Source organism: Podarcis liolepis, assembly GCF_965112155.1.
Source record: "Podarcis liolepis genome assembly, chromosome: 12".
NCBI classification, from domain to species: domain Eukaryota; kingdom Metazoa; phylum Chordata; class Lepidosauria; order Squamata; family Lacertidae; genus Podarcis; species Podarcis liolepis.
The window spans coordinates 40539676-40562973 of record NC_139563.1 but is presented as its reverse complement, the minus strand read 5'-3'; the positions used below and the strand labels follow the sequence as shown (position 1 = coordinate 40562973).

At 40.3% G+C, this 23298-nt stretch overlaps 1 protein-coding gene and 1 long non-coding RNA gene across 19 annotated transcripts in view; one reads left to right on the top strand and one right to left on the bottom strand.

Moving 5' to 3' along the window:
- Positions 1–23298, top strand: part of ZNF385D (zinc finger protein 385D) — a 554298-nt gene that overhangs the window by 406238 nt on the left and 124762 nt on the right. For all 18 annotated transcript variants that reach the window (XM_083468253.1, XM_083468266.1, XM_083468263.1 and 15 more), the window contains one exon: positions 10127–10269. In XM_083468253.1, coding sequence (XP_083324379.1) covers positions 10127–10269 — 143 coding nt within the window. The remainder of the gene's footprint in view (positions 1–10126; positions 10270–23298) is intronic.
- On the bottom strand, positions 10691–13808 carry LOC310690077. Its single transcript, XR_014517872.1, has 3 exons — positions 13731–13808; positions 11762–11869; positions 10691–11207 (listed from the first exon to the last, which is right to left on the bottom strand). It is a non-coding gene; the product is annotated as an uncharacterized lncRNA (long non-coding RNA).

Below are 23298 nucleotides of genomic sequence, written 5' to 3'. Positions count from 1 at the left end.
AGGTCTGGTGTATTTATGTATCTAAGATAACCTTTTCTGGCTCAACAACTTTGGGGGGGGGGAGTGTCCATATTTTTACCTCTTGAAATATGGCAACCCTAATCCAAGTATCAAACGATATTTAAGATAAGATGCTGGCAATTAAAATATATATATATAATTTTTTAAGAAAGTTCAAATGCTAATAAGCCCTGGGATGAGTATCCATTTGGAATGTGAAAGCTGGGTTTTAGCTGCTAGCATTTCCTGCCAGTACATGTTTCTTCCAACCCCCATGAGAATAGCACTTCTTCAAACAGCAGAGCTAGAGCATGGAGCAGTGGGAAGCAATTATTGTACAGTCCCTTTTGGCATAGCCTAAATAGCAGGGACAGGGCCAAGATCTGTGCAGGGCAAACATAGCTATTATTTCACGTCTTTCCTCCCTGCAGTTTACCTTAACGCTTTATTTGCTGAACCACAGCTTAGGCTCAGAGTAAATAACAGAGGATCTAATCCGGAACACTTTCATCATGAAGAAAGCCATGCAGTCCTTGTTTAAAAAACTCGATCTGTAGAATATTTAAGAGGTTTTGCAAAATATCAGGTACTATCTTTCTGGATTTCTTGTCTCTCTCCTAAACAAAACAACATTGTTGCTTTTGTACCCGGAGAACAATGCTCTGTTTCAACCAAAATAATTACACAATGTGTCCACAAAGGAACACACTGCTCTTCTTTTGATCTCCTTATTTCACAGATGATTTCACAGTCATGTGGGATAAAGAGCAGCATGTGTTGCCTCCACTTCAAATTTTCAGTTTAAAAAACCCTCCTTGATTAGGAACTACAATAAGCTCTCGTGTTATCTGTCAATTGATGAATATGAAACTTAAGCATTTGTTAAATGACTATGGGGGTGGGGGAGACACCAGATGTCCAACAAGGTGAGAATAATGTGCCATTGCTGGATAGTGGTTGGATTGTGAAACATAGGTGCATGTATGTGGAACTCCTACTGTCTTTTGAAGAGGAGGAGGATTTGGTGTTCTCAGCGTTCAGTTCTTTTTTTTTTTAATGTCCAATATACTTAGATGCATATTCCAGAATTACAGCATTGAAGGGAACAGGGACACCAGCTCCATTAGAAATCAATTCAGTTCAGTAGAAATGAATTCATATTAATTTAATTTTCTAGTCAAAGCTAAGATAAAACACATCAGATGCCTATCATTCGTTCTAATTAGCAAACGACAATAGTATGAAAGGTGGCTTTATATTAATATGTTTGAATGTTTCAAATAGATAATGATTATGTCATTTTCATTGTTAAGAGCATGAGTCATGCCACATTTTCCAAGAAAATAATTTGTTCAACATTGCCAAGGGTATTGAAGATTCACATGAGTATTTTTTAGTTGTTGTATGATGCCAGTGAATGGTCAAGTGATTCCTTTGTGCACCATCTACCCAAAACCCAAGCTGTTTTACTGCATATCACCACCCCAAAATGCCAAGTGAATTAGCACTGAGATGTGTGTACAATCATGTTCATCCAAACATGCATGCAGCACATGTTGTGAGCAGGTACATTTACAAGTGCATGCATACATTGGGTAGAAATATCTGACCCTCCAAATGTTCTATCAGCACCAGCCAGGATGAACAGTGGTCAAGGATTATGGCAGCTATAGCATAGCAACGTCTTGGAGAATTGCAGGTTATCCATTCCAGAGATTCCCTAAATCAGAAGCCAGTAGGGAAAGCATATATATGTGAAACAAACAAAAGTCTTGTTCACTTACCTCTTAAGACACAAGAGAATATAATGAATAAAAAGAGAAGGGACATGGGAGTTGATATGTTGGCAAATCCTAGACATCAATATTTTAAAAATGTAGATTTACAATTTATGTCACATGGAAATGCCAACAGTTTTAAAATTTTCCATAGTGGCGTTCATACATTTTACATTTTTTTCTGTCCACGTTCTTTGGAAAGAGCTGTTCAGAAATAAAGCTGGAAAGTTAATATCTGCTCTGCCAAACCATCATTATTAATTATGTATATATATAGAGGGAAAAATGAAATTTACTCAGGCTAGTCAAGAACAATAATTTATCTTCAACGATGACAAAGTCAATGGCAAGTTGAAAGTTTCAGATGTTTTCAGTTTAACAAAAAAAGGGTTGAAAAAATGGCATTCATTTTTTCCATACTTTTTTTTTTTTTTGGAAGTGTCTTGCTCCATTTCCAACCTCTGAAAAAATTATCCTCTCGTTCCCTCTCTCAAGTGTGAAACACATCCACTTGTAGCTAGATGTCAGGAAATAATAGCTTCTTCATGTGATCAATCAATATGTGGCTCCATTATTCTCCACCCCCTGTAATATCATTATCCAACACAGAGACAGTGGAGCAACATTTTAAATACACACTTTCTATATTGAAAACACTTGAGAGAAAGAGGAAAAAGTAGCTTCGTTGCAAGCATATAACCTAGTTGCAATATGGAAGATGTTGTTGTTGTTGTTTAGTCGTTTAGTCGTGTCCGACTCTTTGTGACCCCATGGACCAGAGCACGCCAGGCACTTCTGTCTTCCGCTGTCTCCTGCAGTTGGGTCAAACTCATGCTGGTAGCTTCGAGAACACTATCCAACCATCTTGTCCTCTATTGTCCCCTTCTCCTTGTGCCCTCCATCTTTCCCAACATCAGGGTCTTTTCCAGGGAGTCTTCTCTTCTCATGAGGTGGCCAAAGTATTGGAGCCTCAGCTTCACGATCTGTCCTTCCAGTGAGCACTCAGGGCTGATTTCCTCAAGAATGGATTGGTTTGATTTTCTTGCAGTCCATGGGACTCTCAAGAGTCTCCTCCAGCACCATAATTCAAAAGCATCAATTCTTCGGCGATCAGCCTTTTTTATAATCCAGCTCTCACTTCCGTACATCACTACTGGGAAAACCATAGCTTTTACTATACGGATCTTTGTTGGCAAGGTGATGTCTCTGCTTTTTAAGATGCTGTCTAGGTTTGTCATTGCTTTTCTCCCAAGAAGCAGGCGTCTTTTAATTTCGTGGCTGCTATCAATGCTAATTTTAAGTATGTAGATGTGCAGCTGCATACTACAAATGGGTCAGCGGCTGGCAGCAATATGGTAGACATGCAAGGGTATTTATGTCCCCTCCCCCTTCAAGAACTGTGTAATGCAGTCAAAATTGGGAACTATGCTGGAAATTCAGCAAAATATCAGTGCTCTTGTTCTACAAAAATCCTGGAATTGATCTATTTATGAGGGAATACGCCCAGGTGCTCAGTACAAAATAAGTGGATTGTTTTATCCAATTTGACAGGTTTAGCTGTAGCTTGTGAGTGGGAAGGCAAAGGTAGTGGCACCTTCTGAGTGGTGGCACTGCATTCCTTGGTGCTAAATGAAGCAGAGATAGTGTGACTCTGAATTGTTGGTGGTCACAGTGGTACCTTGATTTAAGACCGTAATCCATTCTGGAAGTCCGGTCTTAAAACAAAGCGGACTTAAAACAAGGCGTGCTTTCCCATAGAAAGTAATTGAAAATGGATCGATCCGTTCTAGACAATGAAAAACACCCTCTAAAACAGTAATTCAACACAAATTTTACTGTCTAACGAGACCATTGATCCATAAAATGAAGGCAATAATCAATGTACTGTACTATAAAATAAATAAGACAGTATTGTAGATAAAAAAATTAACATTTCTTCTTCTTACGTGCACTGATGATAGTCATTGTTTGGATTGGGGGGGGGCCTTTTATCCATTTATGCAGTCACACAATCAACCAGTAGCTGAACTGGGTTCCACACAGTTACAGAAACAAGTCACAAAAACAAAGTCACAAGCGACGGTCACAGGTCAGCCCCATAAAATGAAGTAAAAAAACTGAAAAAGCCACACAAACCAAGATGCGAAAAAGACAGCAAAAACAAAACCTCCAAATATCACCTCTGTGTTGCGTGGGTGCTCAGGACTCAACAGGAAGCCTCTGATTAGCAGCGAGGGGCTCAATTGACAAACGAAACACACTCAACAGGAACCAGATGATGAAAAGTGACCCCTAAAACAGCAGCTGGGCCCGATTTATATAAAAAAAGGACTCAAGACGGAGCACTCATTTCCGGGTTGCAGTTGGACTTAGCCCGAAACAGACTTATAATAGACTGGACTTTAGTCAAGGTACCACTGTACTGCATTGGTACGCATACCTGCAGACTTGCCACCAACAACTCAGGATGGCACCATTTCCACTCTCCTTCATGAGCCACTCCCCCTGAGGCGGGGCTACTATGTCTGCAACTTTCACCCAGTTCTGTCCAAAGGAAAAATAATTATAGCCATTCTTTGTTTCTTCATGATAGTAAAAGCTTCATTTTCTGAATCCAGCTGCACAGTCTGAAGTAATGAAACTTATAGGTCTTATTATTGCAGAGCTAGTGTTCTTCTGGCTGCTAATTTATTTTGAGCTGTTAAAAACTTTGTACTTACGTACAAATGATTTTATTTTTTTAATGTTGACTTGAACATGTAAATGTCACTATAAGGTTGCTCCATCTTTTTAAGGAATTTCAGAGGATAGTAACTTTAAAAATCCTAGGACTGAAATCCTTGGGTTTACAAAATATGGGCTGGCAAGTCCAGTCTATTATAAGTCTGCTTTGGACTAAGTCCAACTGCAACGTGGAAATGAGTGCTCTGTCTTGAGTCCTTTTTTTATATAAGAGAAGGATTCTGATAAGATATCTGCTTCTTGAGACTAATCGTACAGCTGACAGGAAAGAGTTTAGAAATGGGCACATTCACAGTGATAGGATCTATAGATTCCCCAGAAGCAAATTCTTCTTTCTATCTACTTCACACACAGCAGAAAATGGTGCATACAGCTGTCCGAGATGTTAACAAACGGTTAGCAGGGGAGAGATGTAAATAGTACTTCTTACTGCTAAAAAACTTGAATAGTTTTTACAAGAGTGGAACACTGATGAGCAGTTATGAACAATGATAAAATCAATGCACTCAGAATGTACTGGACTTTTCTTGTCCTAGAGGTCTTTTGTCTTTGCTTTCATACTTACAAAGGACAATCAAAAGAGGAGTGCCGTAGCAAGCTCTTTGGAATAGCGCTTGAATTAACCCTTTAAACTAGAGAAGGGTGGAAAGATGTGATTGCCATTTGCAAATATATTATGCACGCATGGACATAACTGAATAGTGCAAATACAAATTACTTGAGATGCAACAAAAGCAATTTGTGTAAGAATCAAATGCCCAACATTTAAAATGTTTGTTATCTTAGTGTGCATGTATTATGTATGTTGAAATCAATTTACATAAACATGGGGAAAACTGCTGCCACTTTGCATTTTTTTATATCTGTTAATGTCGCAGTCAGTTTAGGAGCTTCAAGTTGTTACTGCTGTGGAAATATCATGCATCTTGTTTATTTACATATCCATAACATTTTATGTTCTGTTAGACTGTATCTGATCCCATAGTTGGAATGTTGTCATAGCCCTCAGATCAACAGCCCTTGGTTCCCTGATGTAGCATCAAAACAGAAGTGAAAGAATCACTGGAAGTTACAGGGAACCTTCAGTACAGTGATGCCTCGGGTTAAGAACTTAATTCATTCTGGAGGTCCGCTCTTAACCTGAAACTGTTCTTAACCTGAAGCACCACTTTAGCTAATAGCCACTGTGCCACTGCCACGCGATTTCTGTTCTCATCCTGAAACAAACTTCTTAAGCAGAGGTACTATTTCTGGGTTAGCAGAGTCTGTAACCTGAAGCGTCTGTAACCTGAAGCATATGTAACCCGAGGTACCAGTGTTTTGTAAAGTATCTCCTACACTCAGACAGAGTTTGATTTTGCCTAAATCCATTCCCCGTGCTGCTTTTTAAAATGATGCATTTTAATGTGGAAATCATATGTACACTTTCTTGAGAGTCAGTCCAACTGTGCAGAATGGGATATGCTTCTGAGTAAGCATGCTTAGAATTTGGCTGCACGAATCACTGTGTACTTTATGTAAGAAGTCATGTAGGTATGGGACTTTCCAAACAATTGCTCCATTGTTAAGAATCCAGGCAATATTGCTTCAGCTAAGGCATAACGGTTTTGTATTTTCCAAGAGCTAGAACTGCAATTTTGAATTGATAGTAAAATGCCATTCTCCTCCTAGCAGGAATATAGTTGTGTAGTTGTTATACACTATCCAATTGGATAGTGTATATGAAGTAAATGCCAATACCCCTTTCTCTCCCTCTCTCACACACACTCCTTACATGTTTTTGTGTGACTGTTAACTTCTAATTTTTTTTTGAAGAGTCTTCCAATACTGATGCTGTAAAATGATCAAGGTTATTAGTATGCCCCCCTGCCCTTTACTTGAGAAACTAAGAGCACAGCAACTGGTGTGGTGTATATTTCTTATTGGGATTGTACAGAGGCTTCCCCCCTCCCTCTGGGAAAAGGTCAGGCTAGAGTGAGTCATTGTACCTGCTGCCATTCAGACATCATGTCTTTAAAATAAATCATAAGTTCAAGTTCAGGCAAAACTGTCAGATTTCTGATGGGGAAGGAAAGAGTCTTGGTGGATATGCTGTCCTGTCGCTTCATTTGTCCTGCATATCTCCCTCATTTAATTTTATCTATATGCCAGCAGTATGAAATCTTTTAAAAACTGGAGGTACATTTAGACACACATTCATTGATTAGAAAAGTCCTATGTCTATTTCACAGGAAGGATTTGCCAGCTAACACATATTTAAGCCATTAGGTTTGCATGGACCGTAACATATGGCTGTACCTGCTGTGACTTGGGTAAGAAGCATGGAGCAAATCTTTGGGACAAGAAGGAAATGAGAGTTTTTACTGCTGGTGATATTCTTGGGTATGGATTTGCCAAGTTCGTGATATTCCAAAATAGATTTGTCATTCACAGACACGGGCACAACCAATATGTCCAGGAGCCACACAGATGTAGTGTATTACTGTCAGACAAGGCTTGGATAAACCCTAAGATACGCACTTGAGTTGTATTGGCAATTGTGTGTCATTGAGTGTTCTAGTTTGTTAATGATCCAAGGGCCAAGCAGTCAGGCAAGCACACTGAAATTTCAGATTGTATTTTGTACCTAATGCAACTAGTGGCTCTGATAAATGAGGTGCTCTGGGTGTTCTGCTGGATGCAGAAGAGATCATGGCCAAAGTGTTTGGGTGATATCTGGGAATTTCTTGCTGTGAACTCTGTGGATTTATAAAAATGCTATCCCATCTGCCTGGAAATTCTCAAGGTTCCCACTGTTCAGTTAGTCAAATCCCAAGATATTAGATTAGTGCTGACAAACAAGATTACAACCAACCCTTGCATCATCCTCAATGACCAAAGAGCCTTCTCTTTTTTGAAAATGTAAATAGAACCCATAGATCTTAGATGCAACCCTCTTTATTGGGAGTGGCCAATCTGTGGCTGTCCACGATTCTGTTGGATTTGGCCTCCCATGAGCCCCAGTCAACATAGCTAATGCTTGGGGTCTTGGGAGAGGGATCAGACAATATATGGAGGGCACAGGGTTAGCTGCCCTTTTTCTGTATGCTATAACAGTCATTCTTATTTAATCTCCTCTGTTCAATTACAATATTGCACTGAAGTACTGAACCAAAGTAACAGTCTATGTAGCCAAGTTTCTCACAGCAGTGCCTTAAATACTTCTGACTCCCCCAGGTCAATTTAGCCAATATTTAAGCAGCTGATAAATGACTGTCTGGTTGCCTAAGATGAGTGCTGACTTGTATTATTCTTTTATCACTTCCCCTCCCATAATGACGCTCTTCTAAAGGTCGGATTCAATTTCCACTTTCACAAGTGTTGTAAATCACAAGAGATTCCATGGAAGTCAGTGTACAATGTGAAATAAATATGAGCCATAAATTGATATACTTGATTTATAAGACCAATGCTTCCCTTTCGCTAAACTTTTTTTTTTTGGTCAGGTGTTTTAGAGAGCAATTGAAAAGATGGGAAAAGCGTGTTGTCACATAATTTCGTCTCCAGCAGATTTCCTACCAAAAGTAGGAGAGTTGATAATTTGATATAAGCAAGTTAATTCAATCATTTACTGTGAGCCTTCAATTAGATGTATTAAAATGCAACTCTGGTTAAGAGGTTTTCTGGCTGCAGTTAACACATTCGAAGTGAATCCATCCAATTATTTTATATAAGAATTGTAATTGGAAAAGAACCTCTTACCTTATATAAAGGAATCAAGTTTCTTACCTTCTATTCATTCTTTATCCTTCAGTGGAGTATTTTTAGGAGGGAGGAAAATGACCACTGCATTTTGTTTGTGGGGTGCTCTGTTTGTTTGTTTGTTTGATTGTTTAGGTGGGGGGGTTTTGGACACTCCCCTGCCAGTTTTTGCAGTCTGCTACCCGCCTGTCAGATTAAGAGAATACAGGCATATTTTAAGAATTTCACAGGATTCAAAGAATCTTAATTAGCTGTGAATTGATGTTCTGGAACTATACCAAAAAACACAGGAGTCATTGTAAGCAGAGATAGGACTTGAATATTCCCAGCTTTCAGACAACTGAATATGTTGTGGTCTGTGATGGGGGCAAAGCACAAGAAAAATTGAGGTCCATGTTTAGCAGTTGCCTGCTTATCAGTATGCAAAGGAATTGCTTCATTTCCATCTGGGTCCCAGGGAACGCTCAGAAGCAGCATTAGCAGGGGACACTGCAATTCTTGATCACCCTAACCTGTGACAATAGTCTATAGGGCTTCAGTTATACTGAAGAACTGTTTTGGACAGAATTTCAGAGAATAGCTCAACACCACATTTTGTTCCTTTTTAAGAGAGCAGGTTCTTACTCAGTTCTTCAGGCTGCTTGGTAAGATTAGCCTTTAAAGTTCACTGTAAAGCCTCATAATTAGTTTGGAGAAATAACATTAGTTCATTTATTAAGAGCAAAGAGAAAACCTTTAAAAGTGTTCTAAACACAAATGTTCATTTTATTATTATTAAATACACAAAACCGAGAGGTCTTTCTTTCTGTTCATAATGGGACTTCTTTGTGGAAACAATAGAAAACTCAAGTTGCATATTATATTACTTTCCCATGCAGAATATATGCCAGAAGCCCCTTGAGTGTAAAAAAAAAAGGGGGGGACACAAGTGTTCAAAAACGAAATCCTAGACAAACTGCTTAAGGAGGGACGATATGGAGCATAAAAGTATGGGAGATGTATTCAGTCTTTTCCTCACTCACTTCTCTCCTCCAACCCCACCTGTCTCCTAAGCTGTTTCCCCTTCTGCCATGGGGTCCTATATGTGTGTGTGGCTTTGTAAGACGAATCAGATGGTTATTTGGCTTCATTCTACCTTATTTGGTGCTTCATTAAGCACAGGCAGGCAAAAAGAGGAAGACAGTAACAGACCCTCCAAACGTTGGAGCGTATGGCAGGATGTCCCTGTTTTCATCGGAGAAAGGTTGAAGGGTATGCAGTAAGACACGGAATCATTTCTTAAAGACCCAAAGTGTGAGGTCCTCAAAGTTACACAACCATCTGTACGGTGGTACCTCGGGTTACATACGCTTCAGGTTACAGACTCCGCTAACCCAGATATATTACCTCAGGTTAAGAACTTCGCTTCAGGCTGAGAACAGAAATCTCACGGCTGCAGCGGGAGGCCCCATTAGCTAAAGTGGTGCTTCAGGTTAAGAACAGTTTCAGGTTAAGTATGGACCTCCGGAACAAATTAAGTACTTAACCTGAGGTACCACTGTATTGTTGAACTGATTAGACTTGGGGGGGGGGGGAATGGAAACCTGTGCTTCATGCCTTTGCCCAAGCTACGTTTTCCTCCACAGAGAGTAGTGGCCCTTCAGCACAGTTGAAGAGCCTGGCAGGCTGTGTGTGTGTGTGTGTGTGTGTGTGTGTGTGTGTGTGTGTATTCCTGCTAGGCTGCCAAGCCAAAGAGACTGATGGCTGACATTCTTTAAATGACTTAGTTTTAAGTGCCTGTTATCTACAATACAATGAAACCAGGTTAAAAATCTATTATGTATGATTTCACTTTTTTTTCTCTTTCCCCTCCTTTCTTTGTATAGGAGGTACATGCCAGAGCCCTGCTCTTCCAGCCCTGGTACGTCCTCCAGCCCCAGCCCTGCAGCCTCCGTTGGATATCAAACCCTTTCTTCCATTCCCTCTGGACACTGCAGCAGCTGTCAATCTCTTCCCCAACTTCAATGCAGTAAGTACTCTACTGCAGATGTCGTTTCCATCTTTTATGTCATCCATTGAACTTCTCATTTTTTTTTAAAAAAATATATTTCAAGCCAAAGAGATAATCAGTGCTCACACATACGCAGCTCCCACCCGTGGTTGTTTGACGTGCAACAGTTATAGGGTTCAGGGGGGCAAATCCCCTGGAGAATTATCAAGAAAACAAACCCATACCACAGAAGAGTAATTTACTTCTAATTTGTATATGTCGGATTAGTAATGGAAATTATTGGGGCTAATGAAAGAACATGTCCATTCCTGCATTTTCTAGTAATGAAATATGAATTAATATTTAACAGTGTTTGCTCATGGGTTCTAAGCAATTGCTCAGAATAAGTATTTAAATTATTTTTGCTGACAAATAATTAACACAGGCTGATTAATCCCTGAGTGATAGCATGCAAGTTTATTATTTCTAAAAATACAAAAACAAAGCACCTCTGACTGAGAATGCCAAGGGTCATTGTGTGTGTGTGTGTGTGTGTGTGTGCGTGTGTGTGTGTGCGCGCGCGCACGTGAAAAACAAAGGATTTAAGCTCTTTTCTAATAGAGCTGTTTCCAGCTTGCTAGAAATTGAAGACAAGAATGTAAATCAAGGTTGCAGGAAGTGCCTTCGTATTCCTGAAATTCAAACGAGTGTTCCAGCCCCTTGGGATCTGTTGCCAGCTGATGTTAGACAAGTCCCTAGGTTCTGATGTTTAGGTGGCCACTGAAGTCATTTTTCTTTAAGATGACTTTCCCTGAAATGCTGTCCCAGTCTTTTTATGGAAAATTACCTGTACAATTGTAGAAATAGTTTTTTTTAGAGTGCTTTTTTTTTTTTTTAGATTATTGAGTCTGTATCTTTGTATTTTACCTAGTTGTGCACTTCCGTGGTAGCTTCTTTTTGTGGAGTAGTTGATAAATCTGAAAAATGAATAAAATGGAAACAGCTTCTCAGCTCTTATTAACAAAGGGGGGTTGTAACCAGAGTAGTATGAGTTTATTCTGAAAACCTGCCTGGGCAAGGTAGCTCTGTCTGATTTCAGCCAGTTACTCCCTCCTGCCTAGGGTTGCCATATGTCCAGAATTTCCCGGACATATCTGGAATATTGCTGTCTCTAGCAGCAGAAATTGGTAAAATGTTCCGTGTTTGAAATATGGTAACCCTACTCCTGCTGCCATTCCCCGTATCTCCCTTGGTGCAATTGTGGATGACTCCTTGACCCCCATGAGCAGATTGGGGACAGTATTCAGGGAGTCGCCTTGGGGAGGTCTTTATGCAAATGATTGTCTGGATACAACCCAAAGTTTTTTTTTTAAAAAACCATATCCATTAATTGTACAAATAAAGTACTACAGTTTGCACACGCCCCATTCTTCGGCATAACAATGGTCTTAGGCTAGCAATAGATCCCTGGCACCAGGATTCTGTTGGGTTCCAGCAATGCAAGGAGATTTCAATCTCTAACCCCACCTACCTTGAGGTAAGCCCCATTTTCAATAAAACTTCTCAGCAGACATGGTTAGGCTTGAAGAAATAGATGGTATCCCATACTGCACCAAGTGGTGGTTGATATCCTTCTCCCCTATTAGTAGTAGGATTGCACAGATAGAGAAAAAAGGAGTGTGTATGATGCAAAAGCTTATATATTTGTATTTGCCTTATAAATGCTTTTGTGAAATGAGTACATGAACTGATGTAAATATTTTTGTCAGCCTTTTGGTTGGGTTTAATTAAATAGCTCAGTTAGCTAATATATAATAATGCAATATTCGCTTTATCTTTTGACATTATATAAGCTTTTAGGTATTTTCATCCTTGCTGTTTTTTAAAAAAATAGTTTTGCATAACACCCAGGCTGGACTTTTTCTTTCTTTCATCTTTTAGACACCATTCCACATTGGCTTTAATTTGCTGAGGTTTGATTTTTCGAGGCAAGGTTTAAGCTCTAACTACATATTTTACATGGCTTAAAAAAACACACCAAAAACTTCTATTTCTCTCTTTTTCTTATTCTGTTTTTATTACCAAAGCAGTCGTGAGCAAAGCAAGGCAAAATGAGATACAAGTACTGACATTAGCAGGAGAACTGGCGTTATAAAGGTGTATGTAGGCAATGTGATATCCTGTGAATCAGCAATTTCACAAAGGCTAGAGGTGCATTGTGGGTGGCATTGCTTGCAACTAATTCATAGTTGTCCAAATCAATGTTAAATGCCAAAGTTTCTGTGCCATTATAATGAAGTATAACAATAATTTAACAGGAAGATATGTTTTGCAATAATTTAGAAAACTGGAGAGTTAAGAATAGAGAGACTGGGAGCATCAGCCCAAATCGGCTTCTCTGTGTCAGATTCTATCCTTCTTTCTCATAACCTGTAGAATCATTTCTCTTGTATCATGACATCAACATATGGTGATTGTCCACCCCCACTCTGCTTCAGAGGATGGTGTTGGCACAGGTAAGAAAGTCACATCACCTTGATGCCACGGAACAATGTAAATGTCACTACAAGTTACAAGGAGGTGGAGAGCACAACACATCATGAAATTTTTCTTTTCATTGGTTGCTCCATGTCTCCAGTGATGTATAGTGATGTTACATGCATACTACCTTAAGCTAAAGAGGAAGGGGAGCCACTGGACGATGTGACTGAAGCTGGCCTGCCTTCTCTGCTCCCAACCCATTATCATATCTAATACAGTGGAACATCTACTCATGACCACAATCCATTCTGGAGGCCCGTGCTTACGAAACGGGTTGCTGGGAGAGGCGCCGTTGTGCGTAGGCACGGGCAGTGATTGCCCGCTTCTGCACATGCGCAAACGGCAATCACTGCTTCTGCCCAGGCGCAAACTGTGATCGCAGCTCCTGCACATGCATGAATGGTGGCAAACCTGCCAGTTACTTTCAGGTCTGCTGTGGTCGCAACTTGGAACGTCCGCGAATGGAGGCTGTTGAAAGTAGAAGTTCTATTGTATCTAGAAACAGAGATTGTGCTGTGGATGACAAGCTACCTAAGTTTGCTGCTTTGTTATTTAGCCAAATACTCTTGTGTGAAATTCAATCACTTTGGGGATGGAGCTTCTGGGCTTCATCACACATGCCATAGTGTGTGTGTGTATATGCTTAGCAATGTGACCTTTGCATTCTGCTTCAGTTTTCTGACATGCCGTATCACACTTTGAGCTCCATTTGCCTCTTTGACCTATATAGTACTGAAACATAGGCCACACTGTGTTTCGATGCCCAAGCCTGTTAATGACATTTTGTAAACACATACATTGGCTAAGAAAGTCTAGTGTATTTCTGGAAGCTTCTGTAAGTTCATCCCAGCCTGAGAAATCTACGGAGACATGTCAAATTCACTAGAACATTATCAGCCTAAGGAAAGATAGGCTACAAATTAGATTTGACTTAACAAGACAGTTTGACAAGGACATACCTTTTAATGTCTCTGAAGAGAGTTTATACTCCTCAAACAGTGATTTTACATTTATTACATAGCTTCTGAGAATTTTCCTCTGTGTGTATGTGTGTTTCTTGCCAGATTGATCTGAGTAAATGTAACCATCCATTTTAATTTCCAGTGATAAATCCAAAATATACTGTAATATATAGGACTGTTCCACTCTGATATTCTGCACGTTCCAATGATAAAGAAAAATGCTGCAGTTTACACTTAGCAAAGTTTCTTCATTTTCTAAAATGAAGTAAATGTGATCCAATGCAATCTGTGTCCTTTGATGTCTGAACTGCCTGTTTGTGTGGTAAAACTGTTAATAATAATAATAATAATAATAAATAAATAAATAAATAAATATAATTTATTATTTATACCCTGCCCATCTGACTGGGTTTCCCCAGCCACTCTGCATGGCTTCCAACAAAATATTTAAATTACCATGAAACATCAAACATTAAAAACTTCCCTAAACAGGGCTGCCTTCAGATGTCTTCTAAAAGTCAGGTGTTTATTTCCTTGACATCTGATGGGAGGCCGTTCCACAGGGTGGGCGCCACTACCGAGAAGGCCCTGGTTCCCTGTAACTTCGCTTCTCGCAGTGAGGGAGCCGCCAGAAGGCACTCAGAGCTTGTGAATTCAGTACATAGAAATAACGGCATATGGTCATCAGCCCACCACAAAGCATGAAATGCCACTTCCTGGCAGATGCAGATATTCCTTTTTTTTTTTACTATGATATTTATTGAAATTTTTTTAGAATTGCAAAAGAGAACAAAGCAGAAAAAGAAAAAACAAGAAAAAACAAACCACATCAAACAATACAAGTTCAAAAAACAAAAATACACCACAAACACTCAAAAACAAATCCATCATTCTCAAATCCTCAACTGTCATTACCTTCTTTCTTTGACCTCCTCCTCCTCCCTTTTTTGTATCCTGGTTGTTAATTGTCACAGCAAATCCTTTCCATTTTTCATAATATTCTGTCATTACATTACCTTCATCTATTTTAATCTTATCTTACTATAAAAAACCTTAAAGCTTAAAACTTAAGTCTTATTTTTACCAACTTCTCATAACCATAATATTCTTACATAATTCTTTAAACATTTTTGCTAAAGCCAAGTAATTTCGTTCCAACATTTTTCTAACATTCATCAATTTTATAAGACAATCCTAGTAATAAAAAGAAAATAAAAACAATCCAATCTTCATCCAACGTCCCTTCCTCCTGGTCCCGGGTTTTGTCAGTCCTTTTTATCCCATCAATCTAGCGCATTAACCTGGCAATCTTGTATTCGAGGCCCTTAAGTCTCTTCCATGTCCCTTCCGCGGCTCTTCTTCATATTTATAGCTGTATTTTCCTTTGTCTCCTGCTCCTTTCACTCGTGGGAACTCCAGCTTAACTATGTTTTTGACCCTTCTTGACAAATCAGCCCCTTTTCCATAGTCCACACTAAACTCCATATGGTATTTAAGAACATGTTTCAAAGTCTCTCCAAAATTAAGAGCCCCCAAAACCCCAAACATCTCACGGCCCATTGCCAGATTTGAAAAGTCCAAACATCCCTGCATAGGGGGGTCTATCCAACCCCCCATTTCCAAACCAGACCAAACTTTATCTTTCCAAATCTGGCTTTTTCCAAGTTCATTTGTCAAATCCAAAAGCTCATGATCCTGCTGGGCCACAGCTCCCTCCATCTCTGGCGCCCCAGATTCAGCAACATCCTCTTCCCTCATCTGTTCTGTCAGGGCATACTCCTGATTTAATTCCTGGGTGGGCTCCATATAATTTCCCACTGCCTGTTCAAAATTTCTGATCGCATCAGTCATCAAGTCCGTCTTCTCATGTAGCTGTTCCAGTAGGGCATTTGTTTTACAGAGAGCACACAACAGAGCTTCTGAATACATTGTCCTGCAAGGTCAGAGTCTATTCCCACGATTGTAATCAGTAACAGCTGCAAGCTGGTTACAGTTTCACAGTCTCCCTCTAGGGGGAAAACTTCTATTTGTTCTTTCTTTTAAAGACAAGTCTGACAACAAAGTTTCCTTTTTCAGATATTTTGTCAATATTTGCTCCTTTAAAATGCGAAGGGGAACAATGGAATCACTATGTTTCTCTTCTTTTAGCTATCTGTCAAAGACGTTTGTCTCTGGTCAATGAGCTTCAAAAAACGTCAGTCCTGACACCCCGCTCCAGGATCAAGACGGTGGAAAGTTACTTTATTTTGCACTCACTTCTGCAGGTTTAAACAGTCCGGGAAAAAAAACCCCTCTTCTCCTGCTTCCGAAGGGGGTTCAACAATTTTAAATGATGAAAGTTAACCTTTTACAAGCGATTTTCTGAGCTCTAGTTTGCCATGTCTTTGCTTTAATCTATCTACAAAGAAACGGAAGGCTGACTTCCTGTTTAGACCTTCCCGTTTCAGTGCCAAATTGAAATAAACTTTTAAGTCCAATTTTCCTTTCTGCTCGCAAGTCCTTATTTAAAGTCCAATTGTCCGAGATTTAAGTACTCACGGGTGATTATTTTAGAAGCCAAATTGTCCCAGGAAAAAGGCAGTGCTCTCCGGCAACGGCTGTGCAGCTTCACTCCACGGAAGATGCAGTTGACTCTCAGCACCGCGCCACTTCCCCCTCTTCGCTCCGGAGCCCGTTAGTGGGTTCCTTTGCGGGTTGGGGGGGCGCTAAAGGTGCCCGCCGAGTCCCATGGTCACAGGCTTCATCCGCCTGTGATTTTTGAAAGGGTCCCTGCTTCGCCGTAGCGGAAAAGACCCGTTTCGCATGGAGCTAGTCCCTCCAGATCAGAGGGAGTCCGCCATTGCCGATGGCGCCACCCCGGAAGTCTCCCAGATGCAGATATTCCATTTAGACTGCATGTCATTGTGCTTCCTTGCTAGTCTCATATAAGAGATGGAAGGTGGAAGTGAAAACCTTAGAGCCAAACTTGGCATGGTATGAAACACATCCCTGCTGCTGCATTTTATTTTTTTAAAAAACAAACATTTAATAAGTAGTAGTCATGGAGCTGATTTATTCCAGGGCTGGTAACACACGCAAAGGGAAGATTTAACCTGCTCTCCTGCAATCCCAGTTAGAACTGCCTTGTGATAGTTGCTGGTAGCTCTGGGAGACAAGCTCTCATTGTCACCAATGGAAGCTTCCTCTGCTCCAAGGGCCGATTGCAGCTGCAGGAGGGTGTTTCATTTGGACCTCTGCAGAGGCAGAAAGGATTAAAAAACCTTTCCCACTTTTACAACCCTGGTGAAAACCCACCATGCCTGCAACTTGGGTGTGGCAGGTTTATGATGCAACAAGTAACCATCACGTTTAATTTGGTTGTTGGTGACCTGCCATAATAGGGGTGACTGTGGTTGGGTGCAACTGTCAGGTATTGTACCAAAAGCGGAGATTGATTTACGGTAGTGTGACCAGTTCTGCCACACTAGGTGCTGAGCCCATGAGGGCATTGCAGCTGTGATGTAGTGAATTGAGCACAATGGGAGGTGAGGGGGGGTGTGTGCCAAATTTTGGACTTGCACAGGGTGCTACTGAAATTCAAAAGACCAAAGTCCACCTCTAAAAGGTTTTTTCCCCCAACTTCCTACTTATGTTGGGATGTTGTTTGCTCTTCAGGGTTCTGCTACTACTTTATTTTAAATTAAATACCCTGAAGCGTGACCTTAAATGTCTTCAATAAAGACCTTGAAATATCTTAAAGGAAGAAAGAAATCCTTTCCACATGTGATTTGTCCCTCATAAGATTTCTCATCCCTTTTGCTAGAACTACCAGTAGCTAAAGCTTGACCCAAGTAAGTTGCTGGATAGATCCTATTACCAGGCCTGCTTATTTAGCAGGGTAATCCCTAGGGTCAACTTTTTATTTATCAAACTTTATTTATTCAGCTTTGACTTGCAACTATAGTGCTTTTCACTCTACCACAATACCACCACAATGTGATTGGTAGACTTTCTGACAAAGTTTCTAGGTACAACTGTGTGATGATTTTGGGGACAAACTAAATAAAATAAATGAAGGCCTTCTTTTAAAAAAATGTTTCTGCTTTGTCAAGCCTATTCAGGCATGTAATTTTATTACATGCAATTGTTTTTAAATTTCTGGTTTTGTGTATATTTTGAGGGGGGGGGGACCCAATGTCACATCAACTTGTTGTTAATGCTTGGTTTTATCGCTACTTAAAAATGAATATTTTAGATTGTTCTTCATAAACTGGTTTTCTGCACAGTAAGTGGTCTATAAAGTTTGTTAAATAAAAATAAACTGTCTAGAGAGGGGAATAACTTCCCTCCGTTTTCCATGTATGGCATCAAGCAGGGTTGGAGCATAGAGAGTATTATAGATATCACAGCACTGCAAATAATTACCGGTAGTAGAAAGAGGAGTTTTTGTTTTACACAAAGTACTCTGTGCTGTGACAACTATGCAGAGACACTGTTATTGTTTTGGTGAATGTGATAATAGAGGGGACAGGCATTTGGGCTAGAGGATCAGACCTACAGAGGAGGTGGTGACCACTGTTTTCACCCTTGATTCTGAAAATAATCAATGTTATGTGGGGGGAAACAACGGGCTAGCAAAATGTTTCTCTGGGGATAGTGCAAGCCAGGAGATTTTCTGCGCAGCAGCAACTGAGGTAACTTTCAATGATCTTGCCATCCGATTGCATTAAGTAGAGCTTTATGAAGCATTATATAAAAACAGCATGCTAATTAGCAATCTGGTTAGCGGAACATTTGTAGGTGCTATGCGCTTAATTGTGTAGTGTATGCGTACCCCCAAGTCATATTTAGAAAGAAATGTTAACAACTTAGCCATTTAAGCTGAAAACTGTAGACTGCTGTGAAAGCCCCAGAGAAGTTTCAGGTTCACGGGTTCAGTAAGAGTTTATCTAGTGGAAAAGAACAAACATTTTACTGATTCTACTTCTGAATGCGTTTATATGTACCCCACACAATTTTGTTTCCTAACTTTCATCATAACCTGTATGTATGTGTGTGTGTGTGTGTGTATATCTCTCTATCTATATCTATATCTGTCTATCTATCTATTTATCTATCTATCTATATATTAGAGAGAGAGAATGGAGGAGGTGGATTCATTTGCCAAGTACATTTTCAAGATGTTTTAACTCTCCAATGGTTTGACTTTGCCCTTGACAGCGCACTTTTCAATTGTCTCCCGAGACAGGCGGATGCTAATTTAATAGCTTACGCCTACATTACATTATAGCTGCAAAATCAGTGCATAAAATGCAAATATTTTCCTAATTATAACAGTTAGAGTTAAAGTATCAAAGAAACCCATTTAAATGTATTTTCAGTTGTTGCTTCCCGATATAAATATTTTCACTAGAGAGAACATGCCCTTGTTTCTACTCCTTAATTTCGCAGTGGCTTTTGACACAATTGGCCATGATATCTTATTGGGCCATCTCTGTAGACCTCAAACTGGAGGCACCATGTTGCAGTGGTTTTGATCCTATCTCTGGGGCAGGTTTGAGAGACTGGCATTGTGAGGTTGCTGTTCAGTGGCAAGGCAGTGGAGTCCCACAGGATTCCATCTTGTTCCCAGTGCCGTTTAATGTCTGTATGAAGCTGCTGGGGTAGGTAATTTGGAATGAGATGGATGTCATCAATATGCAGAATGACACCCAGCTCTACTTCTCTGAATTACGGGGCTGAACAGTCTGCAGACCAGAACATGGATACAGTGATGGGCTCAATAATGGCCAATAATGTGAAGCTGCATCCCAACATGACAAATCCTTTGAGTTGGTACTTCCCAGGTAGTCAGGATGGACACTTTTTTGCCTGTTTTCAATGAACAGACATTTGCCTCTTTGCTTAGGCATTTCTACCACCAATTAGATTTTCCTACAGTAAATATTGGGACGCGCGTGGCACTGTGGTCTAAACCACTGAGCCTCTTCTGATGGAAGGTTGGCAGTTTGAATCCCCGTGACGGAGTGAGCTTCCTTTGCTCTGTCCCAGCTCCTGCCAATCTAGCAGTTCGAAAGCATGCCAGCGCAAGTAGATAAATAGGTACTGCTGTGGTGGGAAGGTAAATGGTGTTTCCATGCGCTCTGGTTTCCATCACGTGTTCTGTTGCACCAGAAGCGGTTTAGTCATGCTGGCCACATGACCCAGAAAGCTGTTTGTTGGCAAACACCAGCTCTCTCGGCCTGAAAGTGAGATGAGTGCCGCAACCCCATAGTCTCCTTTGACTGGACTTAACCATCCAGGGGTCCTTTACCTTTATCTTTATAGTAAATATTCGCGGAGAGGGCAGAGCTACATGTGCACACTTCGTGCAGCATCAAAGCCCTGCTCTGTCTCAGCCTCTCCCTGCTGGGCAACTGGTGAGTGAGAGAGATCCCAAAGAGCCAGATGAAATTAGCCAGTATCTTAAGGTTACCAGACATCCCCATTTCCCAGGGACAGTCCCCGGACTTACACATCAGTCCCCATACAAAATCCATTGAAGTTGGAAAGTGTCCCTGGATTCATTGAAAAAAATCTGGTAACCTTACACTGTCTGGGTTGTTACCTACCCCATCCCTGCCTTAGAACCAAATTCCATATGATGCGCAGGAATTTCATGCAAGGTTTGAGGAAGCATGTTTAACCATTCTGTGGTTATCTTGCCAATAGAAATTCCCCCATCCCTTCCATGACTACTATTCCAAGTCTACTACTTGTTTCCCATAATACACTATTTAAACCAGTTAAAACAATTCACATCCGCAAGATACAGTGGTTCCAATATATATCACAGGATTAGTCTTACTGAAGTGATGTCACACAATCTTCTCAAATATGGAATCGTAGCTGAGGCCAAAGAAGTTTGTCCCTTCTGTGCATTTAATACAGCGGTACCTTGGGTTACATACGCTTCAGGTTACATACGCTTCAGGTTACACACTCCGCTAACCCAGAAATAGTGCTTCAGGTTAAGAACTTTGCTTCAGGATGAGAACAGAAATCGTGCTTTGGGGGCACGGTGGCAGCAGGAGGCCCCATTAGCTAAAGTGGTGCTTCAGGTTAAGAACAGTTTCAGGTTAAGAACAGACCTCCAGAACGAATTAAGTTCTTAACCCGAGATACCACTGTAGTAGAAAATGGAGAAGATAGAACAGGTTGCTTAAGGGAAGGTTCAAGAGACTCCTTTACATTAGAAGGGGCTTAGTATATTTGATGAAATACTAAAAAGTTGGTGACCTCAGGCTGGGAAGAGGAAATACATTGGTAAATTCTCAGCTATGGGGTGCTGTAGAAGGGAAGAGTTAAAGGGGACTATTTATAGAAAGAGCCTAACAGACTTGCATAGGAATGAGGCAATGCCTGGTCCTTTAATAAAAAAAAAAGAGAGAAACTGATAAATTGCTGAGTAACGGCTCATTTAGTCTCTCTCATACTGGAGTCCTTACTGGCTAGATACTTTATCATTGTATGCTTATTGCTTTGTTAGCAGCAGACAACACGAGAGCCCAACTGATACAAGTGATATATTTCAATAGACCAGGTTTGGTTGCTAGTGGTGTTGCTAAGTGGATTTTCAGCTGCACGTAGTATACTTCAAAGGAAGATGGCAGAAGAAGCTGGATGACTGCTTACTGGGATGGTATGGGGCAGGGCAGGGTGGCAGTGAGGCCAGCGCTGTGCAAGAGCACCAGCCGAAAGCACCAACCACTCCTAGAAGATGGTATCCAAATGTGTTCCCCCAGTGTTTTCTGGAATCAGACTGGACCAGAAACTTTATGGCTGACAAGTTGTAGTAAAATAAATTGAAGTAAAATTTGAAGGCTACACCTGATTTTCTTTGTCAAAAGACGTTGTGGGGCTTAGGGTGTTTACCTATTTTTATTTTATTTTATTTATTAAATTTGTTTACCATCCTATACCCGCAGGTCTCAGGGCGGTTCACAGCATAAAATCGGCTTTAAAATATTTTTTTATAGCAGCAGAGAATGCCAGAGTGACATTGCAACAATGGCTTTCTGCTGTAGTGTTTACTCAGCTGTGGATTGGGAATCAGAAACCTGCAGTCTTCCACAAGCTGTTGGAGTGCACCTTTCACCATTCCTGACTATGTTGTCTGGGGCTGTTGGGAGTCAAGCAACATCTCAAGGGCCACATGTTCCCCATTACTCTTGCAGATGGATACTATGTGGTGGGAGGGCAGTAGAAAAACAGAAAATATTTACCCGGTACGTTCAACCATGGTTGCAGCAAGCAATAAAACAAGCAACTATCAGATTCTGGCTTAGACACACGTTTATATGATTTCTGAGTTAACTGAAAGGAGGGAATAATATGACACTTCCCCTCAAGTAGGTGTAGTGTCCTTCAAAGTAGATGAGATTCTGCCAATATTTTCTGGTTCCAGGAAGGAATGGCTGTGACAAAATGCAGCGTGGTGACTTCAATTTACTCTAAATCAGCATTTCTTTTTTATAGGTGTATGTGGTAATAGAAAATCATTGCCAATAATTTTTTTAACTTGGAAGCAAAAAGCCCCAACCTCTGTGAGCTAAGGATCATTGGACCAAGGCTATAATTTTTATAGAGCTGTTACAGAGAATAGATATATTTTTACCTCTGAATGTTCCTTTTAAGGGGAAAGGAAAGGTTTAGAGGTCCCAGTGAGTTGGCTGGAGACTTTTTGTCTTTTTGATTAGCAAAGACAGTCAAATCAAATCTTATTTTGCTGCATTCCTAGGCAGGTGCATCTCTATAACGTCAGATTATATTCCAAAAAGTTGGGGAATTTTTTGCTATTGGATCATGTACTCAGAGCTGGCCGTATTTTAAGAAAAAAGCATCTTGCTTTACTTATGCTTGCTGTCTCTTATTACTTGTGGTTCTCCACAATTACCCAGGCAATTTAATAAAAGCTTACAGGATTATTTTAACAGGAAGTTAAGAAAAGGTTAGCAAAACAAAATGCTGTCATTTAAAACATTTTATTTAGCAATTTACTCAATGTGAATCAATCAAGATTAAAACTTTCAAGCATGTTTATTTTATTTTCAAAATAACTTTCACAGCAGGTTTTGAACTCAGTACTTTGTTACAGTTTCTGAACGACAACAACAACAAAAAGTTTGGAAAGTAAGATTAAAATTTAATAGAAGATAGCCCTTAGGTTTCTAGTGCTAGTTCAAATAGTTCTGCTTATTGGGACTAGATGGAAATAAATCCGCTTACCCTATTATTTGCAAAGTTGTAGGGGGATATTGGGGAAGGTAAATGACAGATTAGTTTATGACTCCTCTCCAGCTCCTTCCTTCTGTATCTCAGTCTACGTGTGAGGGGGCTCGGGAGAGGGAGAATCAGTCAAGACACTAAATCTTTTCAAAAAAGCAAATGGGTTAAAAAATAAACAAAATGAAGACTTAAATTTCCTGGCCTCACCACAACCTCTGCTAGACTACCTCATCTTTACGTATGCATGCCTACACAGGGGATAGTATCTGGTTAATGTGGTTCCTGGAAGATTGTGGGTGGGCTGAGGCATAGACGCTGG